This window comes from Nelumbo nucifera, chromosome 6 (genome assembly GCF_055504915.1).
Source record: "Nelumbo nucifera cultivar China Antique chromosome 6, China Antique-T2T, whole genome shotgun sequence".
Classification (NCBI taxonomy): domain Eukaryota; kingdom Viridiplantae; phylum Streptophyta; class Magnoliopsida; order Proteales; family Nelumbonaceae; genus Nelumbo; species Nelumbo nucifera.
The window spans coordinates 19,236,359-19,254,851 of NC_142654.1; the positions used below are offsets into that span (position 1 = coordinate 19,236,359).

At 39.8% G+C, this 18,493-nt stretch overlaps 1 protein-coding gene across 1 annotated transcript; it reads right to left on the reverse strand.

Annotated features, from left to right (window-relative positions):
• Window positions 1–429: 429 nt before the first annotated feature.
• Window positions 430–17,866, reverse strand: LOC104591257 (ras-related protein RIC2). The gene is made up of 2 exons (XM_010250061.3): window positions 17,219–17,866; window positions 430–1,126 (listed from the first exon to the last, which is right to left on the reverse strand). Exons 1-2 carry the CDS (start codon window positions 17,437–17,439, stop codon window positions 691–693), a joined length of 657 nt encoding a protein of 218 aa, XP_010248363.1. The 5' UTR covers window positions 17,440–17,866; the 3' UTR covers window positions 430–690.
• Window positions 17,867–18,493: the final 627 nt, after the last annotated feature.

Genomic DNA, 18,493 nt, shown 5'->3' on the forward strand with positions numbered 1-18,493 from the left:
TTATTTTGGTAAACAGTTGGCAACTGCTTCTGGTGAGACAGAAGTATCGGTTCTGGACCACTTTTGTTATAATCAGATACAAAGCAGATAATAGAAAAGCTTAAATGAAAACAAGTTCATGGGATATGGAAAGAGCAGTTGATTTGTTACTACTTTTTTTTTTAATCTCTGAAAGTCTTGCAACAGCATCGTTACAATATGTAAATAAATCTAAACAATGAAAAAGCTCACGAACTAGCTGTAGAGCCTGAATCCAGGGAACCGAATGCAAGTATCATGCTGGTGCCCCTAATTGCTGAAAAAATGAGTAACTATTCCAGAATTTAACCTCTGTAGAGAAGAATGCAGGTGATACTATTTCAGATCGAAACTAGACCAAATAAACAACTAGCCCTCCACCTTCGTGGAAAGGTATTAACAACAACAATATAACCAAGCAGATTTCGTGCTAATTTGTGCTTCCATCCATGATTTAAATGGAACAATAAATGTAACACACTAATCCTACTGAAACTCAACCTCTCGTTCATGAAAACAAATACAAGTCTTAAAAAGATTGCTTCCTGCTCTCTTCCCCCGGTTGGAATCCCTGAAAATATTACACAAATAAATCCATGGTTTACACAGAAACAGTGATCGTGGCAGAACACCCAGTAACATTCCTTAACACAGACCTCAATTTCACAAGCCTTAACTCGAGCAGCATCCGACTCTCTTCAGTGCTGACACATCATCCTTGATATTTATTCTCTCTCCTTTGCTGGGAATGGTTGATGCAGCTCCCTCATCGCCTGTCTCCACTGCTTTTTTGCTCACAATACGGTAGATCTGAGTCAGGACTTCCGCAAATGCATTGTCCACATTGGTTGCTTCCAACGCAGAGGTCTCCATGAAGTAGAGTGATTCCCTCTCAGCAAAGGATTTTCCATCGTCGGTAGAGACGGCCACAAGATGACGGAGGTCAGACTTGTTTCCAATGAGCATGACAACAATGTTGGGGTCGGTATGGTCCCTCAACTCCTTTAACCACCTCTCAACATTCTCAAAAGTAGAATGTCGAGTGACATCATACACAAGCAGTGCACCAACTGCTCCTCGGTAGTAAGCACTAGTGATGGCCCGGTACCTGTAGAAAGGGGATAGATCAGAAAACCCATCAAGCATGTTTCCCATTATCAAAAACACAAGAAACCTAGTTTGCATTTTGCACGAAGGCCTCCTCATTACTTGTTAATGGTAAAGAAATATCTTAATAATGACTACTCTGCCACTTCAAATTGAACTATATCTTCATGCTCTCAGATGCCTCACCAGAGTGAAATTGGAAATATAATACAAATTATCAGGAACTGGAATGGAGAACAACCAAATGCCCAAAATAGGTAGTAGGAAGCATGCTTTGAGGGATCCAGTTTTAAAGTCTAGTAAGACAAGCCAAATATATGCAAAGAACACATTAGTTGCTATCATGTTTCAAGTTATTTTCAGCATGATAGTATAATATATTTTCATTGTATGACCTACTGGATGGAGTTCCTGTTTCTAAATATGGCACAAATGTCAAGTTATGAGGACCCTAGACCACATACAGTTACTCTTGCCCCCAACTAGATGGTCGGCTTTATCAGATAATCCACAGATTCCGGGATAAAGTTGTAAGAATGGTATCAAGACAGAAAAACAGAGCAAGAACTTCTTATTCATATATTCAGTTTACATGTACAGAGATAATATATATATAGAGCAGTGATGAATCACCGACTTGCCCACATGTCCACGTGGCTGATTACAGCTGTCGGTTGGTTATAACCAACTGTAGTATTCTAACATTCTAACACCCCCCTCTCAAGTTGGAGCAGCCTGGATGCCCAACTTGGACAGATGAGAAAAGAAACAATCTGTGGAGACAGCTTTGGTGAAGAGATCTGCTGGTTGTGAGGTGCTAGAAACATGAGTGGTTGTCAATTCGCCCCGTTGGATGAGATCATGGATAAAATGACGGTCAATTTCAATGTGCTTGGTGCGCTCATGGAAGACGGGGTTGGCAGCAATGTGTAATGTGGCTTTGCTGTCACAGTGAAGAGTGGGAGGTGTGGAGAGGTTGACTTGTAGTTCAGTAAGAATCCTCTTTAACCACACTAACTCAGATGAAGTAACGGCCTTGGCTCTGTACTCTGCTTCAGCAGAGGAGAGAGAGACAGTGTGCTGCTTCTTTGATTTTCATGATAGAGGAGAGTTTCCAAGTATGGTCAAATAGCCTGTGGTGGAGCGACAAGTCAGGGGGCAGCTGGCCCAGTCAGAATCACAAAATCCATGGAGTTGGAGAGGACTGGAGGTTGAGAAGAAAATGCCATAGGTCACAGTGCCTTTGATGTGGCGTACCACTCGTAAAGCTGCATCAAAATGTTCTTGTTTGGGGTCTTGCATAAATTGACTTAAATAGTTGGCAGCAAAACAAATGTCTGGTCTTGTTGCTGTTAAGTAGATAAATCAACCTATCAAACGGCGATACTGGGCTGGATCTGAATATGCTGGATTGGAGGTGTCAATGAAATGTCTTTGGGGTTCCATGGGTGTAGGACAAGACTTGCAATCCATCATATCTGTGTCTCGGATGATGTCAAAAGCATACTTTTGTTGACTGAGAAAGATGCCATCCAAGAAAAAAGGTAAGTGGGCCCAAATCTTTGATCCCAAATAGACCATCAAGGTGTTTCTTGAGAGCGAGAATGCAAGTGGTGTCATTTCCTGTAATAATGACATCATCAACATATACCAAAACAACAACAAAGGAGAATCCGGACTGAAGTGTGAAGAGAGAATGATTAGATGGCGATTGCTTGTAACCCAAGGATGACAGTGACAATGTGAATTTCTCAAACCACATTCGGGAGGCTTGCTTGAGGCCGTAAAGAGACTTATTCAATTTACAAACATGGTTGGGGAGATTATTCCCAAAGCCTTGCGAAATGGTCATGTACACTTCTTCATGGAGGTCTCCATGAAGAAAAGCATTGTTCGCGTCTAGCTGATGGAGATCCCAACCTTTGATGGCTGCAACTGCGAGTAAACATCGAACAGTGGCGATTTTAGCCACTGGAGCAAAAGTGTCATGATAATCAAGGCCTTCAATTTGAGTGTAACCTTTTGCAACAAGACACGCTTTGAAGCGTTCTATAGTACTATCAGCCTTGTATTTGATGCGGTAGACCCACTTTGACCCAATGGGTTTCTTGCCAGGAGGTAGTGGTACAATGAACCAAGTGTTGTTTTGTTCTAAGGCTGCAACTTCATCGACCATTGCTTAACGCCATCGTGGGTCTTTGGCTGCTTGGGTGTAGGTCTTGGGTTCATCTTGAAGCAAGATGGGTTTGGGCTAGTGAAGGAGGAGGAAGTTGATAAATGTAGTCATGGAGATGAGCAGGGACAGTGGTATTGCGGCGTGGGTGGGTGATTGGTGATGATGGTGAGTCTAGTGGGTGATGGGCAGTGGGTTCAAGTGTTTCAATGTGGCTATGTTGAGGAGGTGTCGATGGTGTAGAATTGATGGCTTGAGTGGGTTCAGCCATAGGAGGTTGGCTTGTTTGGGTTTGGTGTTGGGTAGTGTCAATGGTGATAGGTGGGCTAGGGTAATCAAAATCTTCTAGGGGTGGTAGAGGAATGATAGATGTGTTGGGTTGAGTAAGTAAAGGCCCATTCTTGAATGGGAAATGATTCTCATAAAAAATGACATCTCTTGTGGTGAAGATTTTATGAGTTTCTAGGTTGTAAACTCTGTAACCACGTTGACCATGTGGGTAGCCCACAAAGACACAAAGATGGGCTCGAGGGGCAAATTTGTCATGTAGACGTGGTCGTAATTGGGCATAACAGAGGCAGCCAAAAACCCTTAGGTGATGGTAGGATGGGAATTTGTGAAACAAGGCTTCATATGGAGAGACATTGGATAGTAGTGGGGTGGGTAGTAAGTTTATGATATAAGCTGCAGTGAGTAGACATTCTCCTCAAAAAAACAATGGGAAGGGAGGCTTGAAACATTAATAACCGTGCCACCTCCAATAGATGACGGTGTTTTCTTTCTGCCACCCCATTTTGTTGGGGTGTGTCCACACATGAGGTTTGATGCAGTATCCTTTGTGAAGCAAGGTAATGTTGAACTAGCCCAGACATGAATTCAGACCCATTATCACTACGAATTTGTTTAATAGAAGCATTAAACTGTCTAGTGACCATTGCACAAAAAGAAATCAAGTACTGACCAGCCTCTAACTTGTGCTTTGATAGGTATACCCAAGTACATCTTGTGTTATCATCTACCAAGGTAAGAAAATATCTAGCACCACAATGAGAGGGGGTTTTATAACCTCCCCATATATCACAATGTACCAAAGAAAAAGGTTCTTTGCTGCGAGTGCTACTGATCGGGAATGGCAAACAAGCTTGTTTGGCCCGATAGCATGTATCACAACATGGCGTCAGAACAGAAATGGAGATCCCATGAATGAGAGCTAAACGAGATCGGGAGGTGTGCCCCAAATGCATATGCCAAATTGAAGAACTGATAGTGGTGGACTGATGAGCCCTAATTGAATGGCTAACAGTGGTGGAGTGGTGGAATCTGAAATGGTATAACCCATTGCAGAGCTCACCGGTCCCAATCACAGCCTTGGAGAGTGGGTCCTGAAGAATGCAATAATGTGGAAAAAAATGGCAATACAATTTAGTTGTGTGATCTTGCTTACCGACAAAAGATTGCAATGAAATGTGGGAACATGCATAACATCTTGAAGGATATGTGACCCAATGGTGATGGATCCACGCAAATTTGTGCGGGTCAGTGATCCATCTGGAAGACGGATGCTTGTGGGTGTGACAGTAACAGAGGTATCAAACCAGGCATCGTTTGACACCATGTGGTCCGAAGCACCAATGCCAATAATCCATTCAATGGAAGGAGCAATGTTCTTACCAGCAGAGACTGAGGCTGCAAAATTCAGTTGATTCTCTATTCAGGAGAGAGATCAATTGAGTGTATTGGTTCATAGTTAGGCCAACCACCGGTGAGTTTTGATTCATTGATATATTTGGTTGGTATGTATTATCTGTAACTGTGAGAGCAGCAGTTCGGGTGTTTTTACCAGAATAATCAGTTGGCGTTTTGTCATTTCGGCGTCGATTCCAGTTTGGGGGATATCCAAAGAGAGCATAACATCGATCCTTGGTGTGGCCGTTCTTTTTGCAATGGTCACACCGGAGTTTTGGTCATGACATCCCGGTACCTTTATCCTTTTCCGTGAGTGCTAAAGCTTGAGGTTGCAAAGAGCGGGGAACCATCATCTGTTGGTGACGCTCCCCTTGTATTATGAGGGCATAGGCCTTGTTTAAGGTAGGCAAAGGCTCAAATCCAAGAATGTTTGATCGAACCGTATTAAACGATTCGTTGAGACCCATTAAAAATTGATGAAACCTGTCTCTGTTACGCTCCATCGAAAAAATCTTGGCAGCTCCAGAAGTGCATTCAGGGTACACCATGAGAGAATTTAGTTCGTCCCAAAGTGTCTTAAGTTTTGTAAAGTACGCACTGACAGTGAGATAGTCTTGACGTAGCAGTGCCAAGTCTCGTTTCAGTTCATATATTCGAGGGATGTTACCTTGTGAAAAACGATCCTGGAGCTCTTTCCAGATTTCTGTTGTTGTATCGACGAATGCTACGCTGTTGTAGACTTCCTTTGCTAAGGAGTTGAAGATCCACGCAATGACCATCGCATTGCATTTGGTCCAAGAACTGAATTCTGGAGCACCAGCTGCTGGTTTTGGCATAGATCCATCAACAAAGACTAATTTGTTCTTTGCTTTTAGAGCATTGATCATTGCTCTTTGCCACATGGGATAATTGTCACCGGTGAGAGGACAGGACACAAGCATCATTCCTGGACTGTCCGAAGGAGAAAGAAAATAAGGAGAGCTGTGTTCAGTCTCCATGAGAATGGAAAGAATAGTTGCAGAGAAATAGCTCAATCAAGAAAGCACGATCATGGCTGAGTCAAGATTTGCAGGGAGACAACCGGATCAAGAATCGTTGAGTAGAGGGAGCACGGCTGGATCAAGAACCGTTGAGCAAGCACCGATCACAGTTGAGCCAGGAGTTGCAGCCTGATCAAAATTTGTAGAGAGGAAACGAGAAGCGTCGGTGAACGGCTGGATCAAGAACCGCTGGGCAGAGGAAGCACAGCTTGATCAAGGTCCACCGAACTCAGACCAAATCAAAATTTGCAGAAGAGAAACAAGAAACGCAGAGGAAGCAAGGAGACACGGATCGCAGCTCTGGTACCATGTAAGAATGGTATCGAGACAGAAAACATTCAAATCCAATTCATTTACAAATCTGGATATCTGATTCAACTAAAGTATCGGTAAATCTATATAAAATCAGCATAAATTTATAAAGATTAAATATGAAACAATATATATATATACCCTAAATGGAAAAACAAGTTGATCCAAATTCAATCCAATTAATAAGCAGATCATATTTCCATATCTGATTATAGCTAAATGGATATCCAAACAAATCAGACTTGAATACGAATCAGATTAACTCTGACCTATTTGCAGCCCTACCCAATGAGACCTTTTTTGACACCAAGTTTTGCCAGAAGAAAATTCTATTTGCTCTCCTCAGCACCCCACAATGTAGAATCTTTCCACTTCCAACCTTTACCCCACTAATTGCACCCAATTTTTTTACATTTAATGATTCATTTGCCAAAAAAAAAGCATTTCTCCCTACGGAAACCTTAAAATCCATTTCCCTAGAAAGAATTAGGCCATCCTGGAACTTCTAAAACCAAGCTCCCTTATAATTTCAATTTACACTCCAGAATAAAATACCTCTTGATATTTTCCAAACGGTTCCATGGAAGGCTAACATCTTGGTTATGAATTATGTAGGATCAGAAGATAGCTACAAAGACATAATGACATGGAACGCAAATTCATAATCTAGGATTTCATGATTTATCTATTTGTCATAGTACAGGCATGTTTCTTCTTTCTCATCCATATATAGTCTGGCCATGATGGCTTTTTGTATGAACTATAAAAGTAGTTGATGTAGTTTATAAAGAAGCTTTTCGTCTTATTTAGATTAGAAAAATAGTTTTGTCTTTCATCATCATCCAAGCTTATCCCAAATATATGGGGTCGGCTACAAGAATCCTGTTTTGCCATTCCATTCTGTTTAATGTCCTATCCATTGTTAAATTGTGAGTGCTTAAATCATTTCTTACTAATTCTACCCATGTCCGTTTTGGTCTACCCCTAGCCCTTCTAGCCCCTTCAACTATCCTTCCTAATTTTTTAACCCATTCATTTCAGCATACACATTTCTGCCACTTTTTTTTTCTTTTGAAGGGCTACACAACCCGGGGGGGTAAACCATCCCCCAACCCATGATTCGATCCCAAGTCTCCGCTAGAACTGCTATGACCAGCAGCTGTTTTTATAGTTTTCCTTTTAATGTAAGTGGTATGCGCCTATCACACAAGAGTTTTATATATTTCACTTGTAAAGTACATTGCTTTTCATGTTAAGTGGGATTGACCACACCATAGAAAAAGAAATATACTGTGTTTGTTATTTTGATGAGCAAATGAGGATTAAATATTGTGACTACAGTATATTGTGGTTTGTACTTCTCCTTAACCCCCAGAGTAAATGTAGGGTCTCCTGGTACAAGAAAGGTGATTCAGGGGTTTAATTGGACAAATTTCATCCTCAGACAAGTCTTAATTATTTTCAATCCCTTTAAACCCTAGTTACTTCCCTAGCTAGTCAGAGAAACCCTAAAGTTAAAATCACCCCCTTATTTAATTTCCTAGGCTCAAGAGAAGTTAATCCTAACACAGCCACCCTTGGCATATCATCCTACCTAAACTCATTTCCACACCCTTTGATTAGATTTTCCTCATCATTTTTCTTGTGATTTCTCTCTTACTGTAGAATGTTCAATACTACTGACTGTAACTAAATATCAAGCCTCATCATTATCCAAGGCTTCTAAGCCTTATCCCAACTATATTGGGATCGGCTACATGAATCCTGTTTTGCCATTCTGTTTTGCTTATTACTAAATATCAAGCCTATTAACCTGTAAGTCCATCACTCTCCATCCTAGATCCCTTTAACCGCTTGTCCACCTAAACTATATCACTAGTCCAGACACAAAACTTCCCTAGTCTGTTTACAAATATCAACTAAAAACCATCCATTTAAATCCTCAACATTGGCAAAATGACAAGAAGTCATAACAGGTTAACAAGCCTCCAAAAAAATTAAAAAAAAAAAAAAAAAAGATCTGGGAGAAGGGGTCATTGCTCCACTACAGGGAGCAGGCATGTCAACAGAAAAAAAGAGACTACATACCTGTTCACACCTACTCTCTTCTCCTTCTCATGCCCCCACTACCACAGTGACTCCACAAAGAGAACCTACCTGAATAGCTCCACAAAGAGGTCATTGCCTTTTTCTTTGCACGTCTGGTTTCTCTCATTAGGGAGAAGGGGTTCTTCATCAGGTATCATGAGAAGATGTACAAAGCCATCAGTTTTGGACTTGAGTATGCGTGATTTAGGATTTGTAGTTTGTACTTCTGCCCCAAATGTTTTTAAGTGTGTATTTACCCCACCATTATAAATTCATTTTGATATGTACTCCCTACACTAAAAAAGCATCCAAATATGTAGTTCTATATCTAAATGACTAATTGCATCAATTTAGTTATTTTGCCAGAATTTTGAACCTTTCATCCATTAAAAACAAAATTCAAAATTTCAACACGATATGCCCCGTATCAGGTGTATGGTATCATATCAGCCGGTGGCCAATACACCATTTTTAAGGTCTTTCCCAAAACAGTTGGTTTTAAATGTTAAAAACACTAAGATTCTTTTATCAATAACTATTCTGAATTTTATTAATATGAATATTAAAAAGTACAAGTAGTTTTATTAATATGAAGCCTCAGTTAACCACCTCTTATAATTCATTACATTCCCCCCCCCCCCTTGGGATCAGTCGCCACAGTATTTCATTTCTTAATGCCCCTTCTTTTGCTACCTTTCAAAAAAAATGCCCCTTCTTTTGCCAAACTGTCTGCCAGTCCATTGGCTAAACATGGCACCCAAGTATCAGTTCAACTCCCTCATAAGCTTTTTTTTATCTCCTTTATAATGTGCCTGTACCTCCAAGAGCCTTCCATGTTTTTTTTTTTGATGAATAATAATAAGTTTATTGATTCAGAAGCAACTTTAGAGTGAGTTCATACATCATCCCAACGAGAGGCACGAGCTGCAGCCCCTCCTTGAGTCTTACAAGTAAACTAGGAAAGAAAAACAATAATCACAATTGAGCCCAAAATAATTCTTCCCTATTTACCCCTTGCTTAGCTAACACATCTGACAAAGTATTTGCTGATCTCCCCACCTACTGTACAGTGACCAACATATTCCTTGTCAACCAACTAAATTTCTTCATTTCATTCTTGTATCGCCACATAGCCTCTTCAGAATTTTTTAACCAACCCACCACCACTTTGGAATCCCCCTCGATTATTAGGTGTTGTAACCCCAGCTGGTTTGCAAATTGCACCCCTTGTACAGCACAGCAGCTAAGAGTTCTGCCCTGATGGAGTTCCCAATTCCCAAGGGACCTGAGTAGAGCAACAAAATCTCTCCCTTCTCATTTCTCAAAGCACCCCCCACTCCGGATAATCCTGGATTACCCATGCTGCTTCTATCAAAGTTCAACTTTATTGAGCCTTCGGGTGGAGGAGACTAGCTTGTAATTGATTTATCCTTTAAAGATGAGCACCTTGCTACTGCTGACCAATTTCTCCAAAGGTCATTAAAGGAGAATTGATGGAAGATTTCCAAGGTCTTCAGCCAATGTATTGCCCTATTTAACACACAGTCTTTCAAATCTTGGTTGTTCCTTTCCTTGTCTTGAAAAATTCTGAGATTCCTTTCTTCCCAAAGAGTCCAAGTCAAAGCAGCACGAGCACATCTCCACATAATTCTCCCTATTTTTGTAGGCCAATAAAAGGTAGAATGGTTGAAGAGCATGTGAACTTCTGCTAGTAGACTCCAACTACCCCCAAACAATGAAAGTAGTCAAGCCCAAAGGTCTGCAAAAAAGGGACAAGATACTAGTAGATGGTAACAATCCTCACTGTAAGCTCTACAGAGGATACACCAATTAGGAGAAATACAGAGAAAAGGTCTTCTCTTTTGTAGGTTGTCTAAAGTGTTTACTTTCCCATGGAATACTTCCCAACAAAAAGCCATAATTTTTGGGGGGACTAGTCTGCACCAAATTTCTTTAGACGGAAAGGGTTGATGAGAAGAAAGTTGAGAGATGGACTTGAAGAAAGAAGCACAAGTGAAGGTTCCAATGGGTCTAGGAGTCCAAACTCTCTTATTTGGCTTGGAGGGATCCAAACAAACCCGATTAAGACAACCAAGCAAAATAGAAAGAGACTCAATTTCAGCATCCCTAAGTCCTCTACGAAACCCAAAATCCCAAGTAGGATCTAAGGGTGTTCCCAAAGGTGAAACAAATTTTGAGACCACCTCTTTTTTGTACAAAAAAATAGAAAAAAGCGAAGGGAACAAGTCCTTTAACGGTGAGTCTCCTACCCAAATATCCTCCCAAAAAAGAACAGAGTTTCCAGAACAAACTTCATACCTGATAAAATTGAGGAATTGAGGAAGGGTGTTGTGAATAGCCTTCCACGGTGCTGCTAGGTTAGCTTGCCTCGATACACCAGCATCCCATCCGTTCTCTGACCTCCCATGAATGCTTCCCACCACCTCATGCCACAATCTCTCTCTTTCCAAAGGCCATCTCCACAACCATTTCCCTAACAGAGCTTGATTCTTTCTAATTACCCTCTCAATTCCCAAGCCCCCCTCTTCTTTACTTCTGCACACAATTTCCCAATTAACCAAGTGATCCTTTTTTTCTTGTCCTGGCTCCCATAAGAAGTCTCTCATCAACTTCTCCAGTTTCCTGGCTTCCCTAACTGGTATCCTAAAGACAGACAAATAATAGGTAGGTAAGTTAGCCAAGGTAGCTCTTATTAGGGTAATTCTCCCTCCAAGAGCCTTCCATGTTTTACTTCAATCATCCAACTATAACACAAAAGTCTCCTTCATAATAAGATTTCTGTAATTCAATCATTTACCCTTCTAAGTCCTACCACTGTTCACAACTTAGCCCTTGTTGAGTCTTCAATAACTAAAATTACAAAACCAATTTCTTTATATTTGCACAAAGAATTTAGGACCTTATAATCAACTCGTTTGGGCTTGTCAAAAGGGGCTCGGTTGGGGGACCAAGGGCAAAGCCCCCACCTTAGCCACTTATCTTGAAAAGGTGCACAGTTGGGCTGAAGCACATGCCTAAGATAAGGCACAAAATGTACTAGGTGCATGCCTAGGCAAACCAGTGTGACCTTTTCAAAGGGGCTGCACCTGGACCAAGGTGAGGCACACACCTTGAAATGCACCTCACCTATGCATATGCCCAATTTCAACATCAGATACAAAATAAGACAGAAAGGTCATGGAATCTAAAAGTAAACCTATCTACCATAGCAAAGGAATACCTTCATGGAATATACTAACAAGTGAATGAACCCAAGAACATGCTATAACAGCATTTCATCCAACTTGCTGGAATTTGAGTTGATCCACGGATTTCAGTCACTAAAAAATCAGGTTAACTCTTATTTCACATGTTTGATGAGCTTAAGTTTAAACTCTATCCAATAAACAAAAAACCCAACATCTCACAAGGATTTGGTTGTGAAGGTACAAGCACTATTTTCAAGGTAAAGCATAGAAAGTTGATCCAAGATAACATTCAAGTTGAGAATGAAATAGAATGATGATAATTCTCATATAGGAGAAACAAAAGGATCAATAACCATGAGCTGACCAAAGACCTTTCCCTTGTTGACATGCTAAAGAATCATAACCACTCAATTTAGGTCTGTCCCAGAGCTCATGTCTGTTTCTTTTGAAGTTTAAAGAATGAACCTCATAACCACTCAATTTCCCTTGTTGAAAGGGCTGTCCCAGACCTTTCCTCGTGCCTTATTCCAATTACCATGTCTCATGATTCCTTGACCTAATGCTAGTGGGCAATTTGTTGTTATGTTGGGATAGTTTGACAAAGAAGTTCAGGAAAAGAAGCAATGCTGATCATATTGTTTCAATAAAATCTGTAATTAAAGGTAGCATTCTAGAAAACAAGAAAACAAGAGATTGTAGGATACCAAAACAATATTTTTTCTATTCTTAATAAAGGTTTCTGTTATTGATAAAAAACAATATTTTTCTAGTAAAAAAGGTTAGCATACACCTTGCTTAAAGTAGCATAAACCTATACTGAGAAAGGAATATCCTAATATGAACTGTAGAGACTGTTCATCATATCAAATTGTAGTGAAAATTATCAACAAAAAGGAATATCCTGTCAAAAACCAGCACTGTAGTAAAATGGCCATTAACTCTCTCCAAATATGTCAGATTTACAAGATCTTGGTCCTATTGGATTTTTTTTCATTATACAATGTTGGTCCTGGCTATCTGGAGTTTTGGGAGGGGTAGACTGGATACAGTCCTAACCTTTTGGCATTTTTTTGCACAAAGTGGCTGCTCTGAGACTCAAACCTGTGTTCTCATAATTGCCAGCCCAAGATTTTACCATTACACCAAGTAATGGCCCCTACCTTTAGGGATGCAACTTGAGTGTGGCCTCAGGTTAAGAATTTGTAAAAATTTGAATGGGCCCGGCCAGAAAGTCTGGGCTTGATACAGTTCAACTTGGGTACCCAACTTGCTCCTCTACCTACCTTGGTCTTATTGGATAATGACTCACTAACTTCTCTAATGACACCAAAATCATGTAAAACTAACTAGTTTTGGCTCTTGCAAAATAGGACAAAGAATAGTGAAGTGACTGATTCTGACTGCAACTTCTCAAAATTCTAAAAACTGTGTAAAAGACTTTTTGAACTATTATGATCCTCTAAGATGGCTAACCCTGTGCCAAAAACACCAACAGATTGGAAAACAATTTTTTAAAAAACTCAATTGCCAGATTCCAAATTACACAAAAATTATGATTTTGCTACTGGTATAAGAAATCAAGAATATGAAGAAACTTGATTTTTTTTATTCCATAGTTTCTTCTTCCCTTGTTTCTATAAGCTCGAACTCAAGCCGGATCACTGAATTCAGCAACCATAATGATGAATAAAATGATTTACTGAGAAACTCAACAGAGTTTCTGCATGGATGGTCATAACTTAGTTCTAAAAAACTTTTGTTTTATTATTATTTTATTTTTCATATTTTCATAAAATGTAAATGCATAGTAGTTTTATCTATTAACATTCCACCCCAGCACACTATATCCTTCCCCAAGAAAAAACCTCTCCCCAACCTCAAGATTTCTTCTCTACTGAGATGGGCTTCAACTTAGTCATCCACCAAACACTGAGAAAATCTTCAACTTTTTGTCCATCAAAAGAGAAAACTACAACATTCTAAAATCAAAGATCTCTTATAGCGTACAATCTAATCAAAGGTCCATCTAGCTATGTGAATTCTCCTTAAAAGGAAAGCCATCAAAACCTTGATGCTATAGTAGCTGTTCTATTGATCCTAGTCCAGAACCAAGCAATTAAGACAAGCACCAAATCTAAGACATCAAACGGAGACAAGATCCAATGCTTCAAAACTTTTTTTTTATAAAGGAAAGGTATTGTGTTGTGGTATAAAGCTGAAAGGAGTAGCCTATACAAAGCAAAAAAATAAAAATAAAAAAAAAGAATTATACGGGCAAGAGCCAGAAACCCACCAAAAAATGGCTGAAGACCTCTTGGCAGCTTATTCCAAAGAAATCTCCAGATAAGAACTCCTGAAATGAGGCAGTATAAAAAGAAATTTGCAGAAAAGGAGAAAGAAAAAGGTAGAAGCAATAGCCATTAATAGTTCGTCACTTTGGGATGCTTTGCCCTCAAACACTCTGCTCTGCTGTTCCTCTTCATCCAGACCCACCAAAGAACAGCAGGGATAAGGCCTCCAAACCTTCTTACCTCTACTTTTAAGACCCTTAATCATCCAAGATATTTGTCATCTAGATTAACTATCTATCTGTGTCCCCAAGTCTCACAACTCGGTTATGGTTTGTCCCACTAGAGGTGGCATATCATTGATGAGCTATACCGTGGAGCTAAAGAGCAAGAGTAGGTCTGTAGGCATGATATTATGAGAAAAACATGGGGGTGAATTACCTAGGCAAAGGCAAGAAAGTTAATTGGAGTTAAAAGATTTTACTGAAAGCTGGATATCGTTTGACACTGCTTTTGATCAACTAACTGGGTTTTACAAATTTCTATTGTAGACTGTTCTCCTCTTATAAGTAATGGTATAAAAATAAGGTGCAGACATAGATATGAAGATTGATTTATGCATAATGAAAAAGCCACTTGAATCCATTTTCAGAATCCTTGGACACACCAAGTCTGTTTTTCAGATTGCAATAAAAATGGAATTTATTTTTGATAACTCAAAAAATGGGAATGGGGATATTAAAGGCCAATTGTGCAAATGCCTGGATTATGAGGCTTGGATTCATTTCCAAAAAGAAACAGAATCCAATACAATGCAGTTTTAAGCCATCTACATTTTTTAATAAACTAAAAATTCCTGGAGAAGTCATTTTGAATTCAAAAAAAAAGGAGAAGCAAAATAATTTCAATCTCTACAATCCGAATGCAACCATTAAGTCAATCCCCTTATAAAGGATAGAGAATGGGAATGATGTATCTTCAAAACTGATACAGTCAGATATCCCAGTGAAAAGAAGTTCACAAAGAACTTCCTGAGTTTCACTTTTGGAAGGCAAAGAGTAAAAGATAATGCAGAATACAGCCAACTAGATGGTTTTCAACTTTTTTCTCACATTTACCATTAAAAATATCAAAGAGCCTTAATATAAAAAGAAATAAGTGCAAGCACAATTGTTTTAGCTAACAAACAAGGAAATAAAATAGACCCAAATAACCTCTCAACCACGAAGATCAAATATTAGCAAACCAGTTATATAGAAAGAACACGAATTCATTCACACAAGAATGTGAACTATGAATTGAACAAGTTCTTACAGACCTACAAATTAAGCTGTAACCATGACAATTTTCACTTTTCTACAATCATGAAATCAGTGTGGCATACCACTCTCAACAAAAAGCCTACAGTCTCTATAATCATTTCAACAAACCTAAAATAGGCACACAGACACAGTACAACAGGCTGGTATGAACCAATAGTTATCACTTAATGGGACAAAATTATCCTACAAGAAGAATCCATTGCCATTCTACCTAGGCTCAATCTGGAGTAAATTGTTAGTTTTTGCAACTGATGGTAGCAATTCATTTTTCTACTAACATTGTTGTTGCCATTAAAGTAAGAAATATACTCATAGGATATCTAAGGGTCCGTTTGGTTCGTAGTCGGAATCGGAATCAAAATCTTCCGGAATCGGAATGGTCCATTCCCATAGTCTGTTTGGTTCAGACAGGAATGGGAATGGGAATGGGAATTAAAATCAGAAGGAATGGGATTTCATTCCCAAAGAAGGGGCAGGGAATTGGCATTCCCCCATTTGGGGGAATGCCATTCCAGTAGGAATGGGAATGGGATTCCGATTCCACCCAACCAAACAGTTGGAATAGGAATAGCCCATTCCGATTCCGATTCCAGACCCCTATTCCAGCAAACCAAACAGACCCTAATTGTGCCCAAAACAGTAAATACTATCCTTGATTGGTAGCAATGGTTGGCATAATACCCAATCTCATGTTATAATTTTTCCTATTAACTTTCATAAATAACAAAACCAAAAGATGATAATATATAACAACCTATTGATTTACAATTTTGTGGAAAAACAACCCAGTCCAGTCGAACAATTTGGTCCTAATTCTAATGAAATGTTAAGACTAAAACCAGTGGAAGAAAAGGAAAATAATTAAACAGGCACAACTGTAACTAAAGAATGCAGAATATATGAAAAAGAAAAAGAAGTCCCACTCTCCTGCTGCATACCACAAATTGAAAAATGGTATTCAGTTACTCTAGTTTCCAAATAACCCACTATACAATATATAGCTGCTGCATACCAACACCTAGTAATCAATAGTTTTCATATCACCCTACCAAACACCCAGTTCTAGAGCTCCATGAAGCAACTAGGAAAAGACAGTCATGAAAAAATACAATATAAAACCAATTCAAATTGTTGGCAACCTAGCCAGCCAACCAACCAACAGGAAAATTTGTCACCCTCACCCCCTGCCTCCAGAAGAAAAGAGAACTGCTCAAAACACACTTGCCACTACTATATACAGCAGAGTAAGAAGTGGAATTCTAACATGAATTCATATGCTCCAGATCCGGATCCTCACTATGCAGCACATGGCAAATTCCACAGTGAATAGCTGGATGCCATAGAGGAACTATGGTTAATAAAAGTTATAAAACCACCAAATAATCCGTTGCCCAAAATGTATCTTTTCTAATTACCAAGCAAAAAAAAAAGGCATCTTTTCTAATCAGAGCAGAATTATGGTGATACGTGTAAAAAGCTTCAACATTTCCATTGATTTTTCTCTCATTCCCGTAATACACAAGATGATGCCCAGAATAGACAGTAAAGTCATCGTAACAAGCTGTCTAAGATCAATATCTACTACATCAAGCAAAATCTAAACGAAATCAACCTGAAGAGGAGACTGTTATGAGAACAGGCCAAAGAATTAACAGAGCCCTAATAATGGATACCCATAACCCACCTCAAATTTACACTCAGATACAGATAAAAATGAGTAGTTAGAAACCCTCTCAAACCAGCACAAGACAAGATGCTCCATTTAAACCTCTTCAGATCTCCAACCACCAAACCCATTTCCACAAATAACTTCAATCCCATAGTTTACTGAACCCGCTGAGCAAATTTATGAAACTAACAGTCCATCATGGAAACCATGAATCAAAATTTTCGAGCTCACAAGTTACTGAAAATCTACAAAAGAAAAAACACGAACCCAGATCGCATAAACCCAAGTCCCAGAAAAGAACATCACCTTTCTTGTCCCGCCGTGTCCCAAATCTGAGCCTTGATGACTTTGCCGTCCACATTCAAACTCCGGGTGGCAAACTCCACCCCGATCGTAGACTTGGACTCGAGACTGAACTCGTTTCGCGTGAACCTCGAAAGCAAATTCGACTTCCCCACACCCGAATCTCCAATTAAAACCACCTTGAACAAGTAATCGTAGTCATCTTCAGCTCTATATGCGGCCATCACCTTCACTGCTTCCCTGTTACACAATCGAGCAGGGAAAAAATCGATAGAAGAAACCTTCCCGTTCTACTATTTTCCCAGAAAATATATAAGATTTCTCGAGAAAGAAACGGGTTTCTATTTTCCCTTTCCTTCTCCTTTTCGAGAGTTCCGTTGAGACGGGAAAGAGTGCGAGAGTGCTGTTGGCTTGGCTGGATTCCAGAGTAGATGAAAGCCAAAGGCAGGATCCACGGCGAGGTGGTTTTCGAGGGAAACATTAAAATGACGATAATGCCCTTATTCGTGCATTTCTGTTTCTGGACCTTCTGGTGATCACGGGTTGGGGTGTTTTGGTCATTTTGAATGTTGATCATTAGTGGGCAGCTGTGGCTGAGGGCCTGAGGCTGAGCAAGCTGATTCTCATGACAAGAATCTCGAGATTTGGAGAAATTTCGGTGAGAAACGATAGTTCGATAAACAACGAAACGATGTCAAATGTTGGTCAATGGCAGCTTTGGCTTCGGAAAATTGGAAATTCCCTTCTGATTCTTTTTCCTGTTTTTACGGGTAAAATTCCCTTCTGATTCCAGTCCACGTTGCCAATGCCAAGCCAACATCATATCTAGAGATGGCAATTTGATACACCCCATCGGGGCTCCAACTACCAACTTGTTTTTGACCGCTGATCGGGTTCAGGGCATGTCTGTCCCGCCCCTACCCGATGTGGAGTGTTGAACCGCTTTTTCTTTTCAGACCAACGGGTTAGCCTTTAAGCATCCGATAGGGGTGATCATGGACCACGACCAGCCCAGGCTTAACAGTAACACCTATCCGAAATGCCATAGCTCAGTGCTAGGCCGGGCTTTGGGCCAGTGGGCCTATCTCATTTAAAACACTATGTTTAATATGTAAGGGTAAATCTCTTAAACTATTAGTTATTTGACATCGGTACGCCTATTGTTACCCGATGTGGAGTGTTGAACCGCTTTTTCTTTTCAGACCAACGGGTTAGCCTTTAAGCATCCGATAGGGGTGATCATGGACCACGACCAGCCCAGGCTTAACAGTAACACCT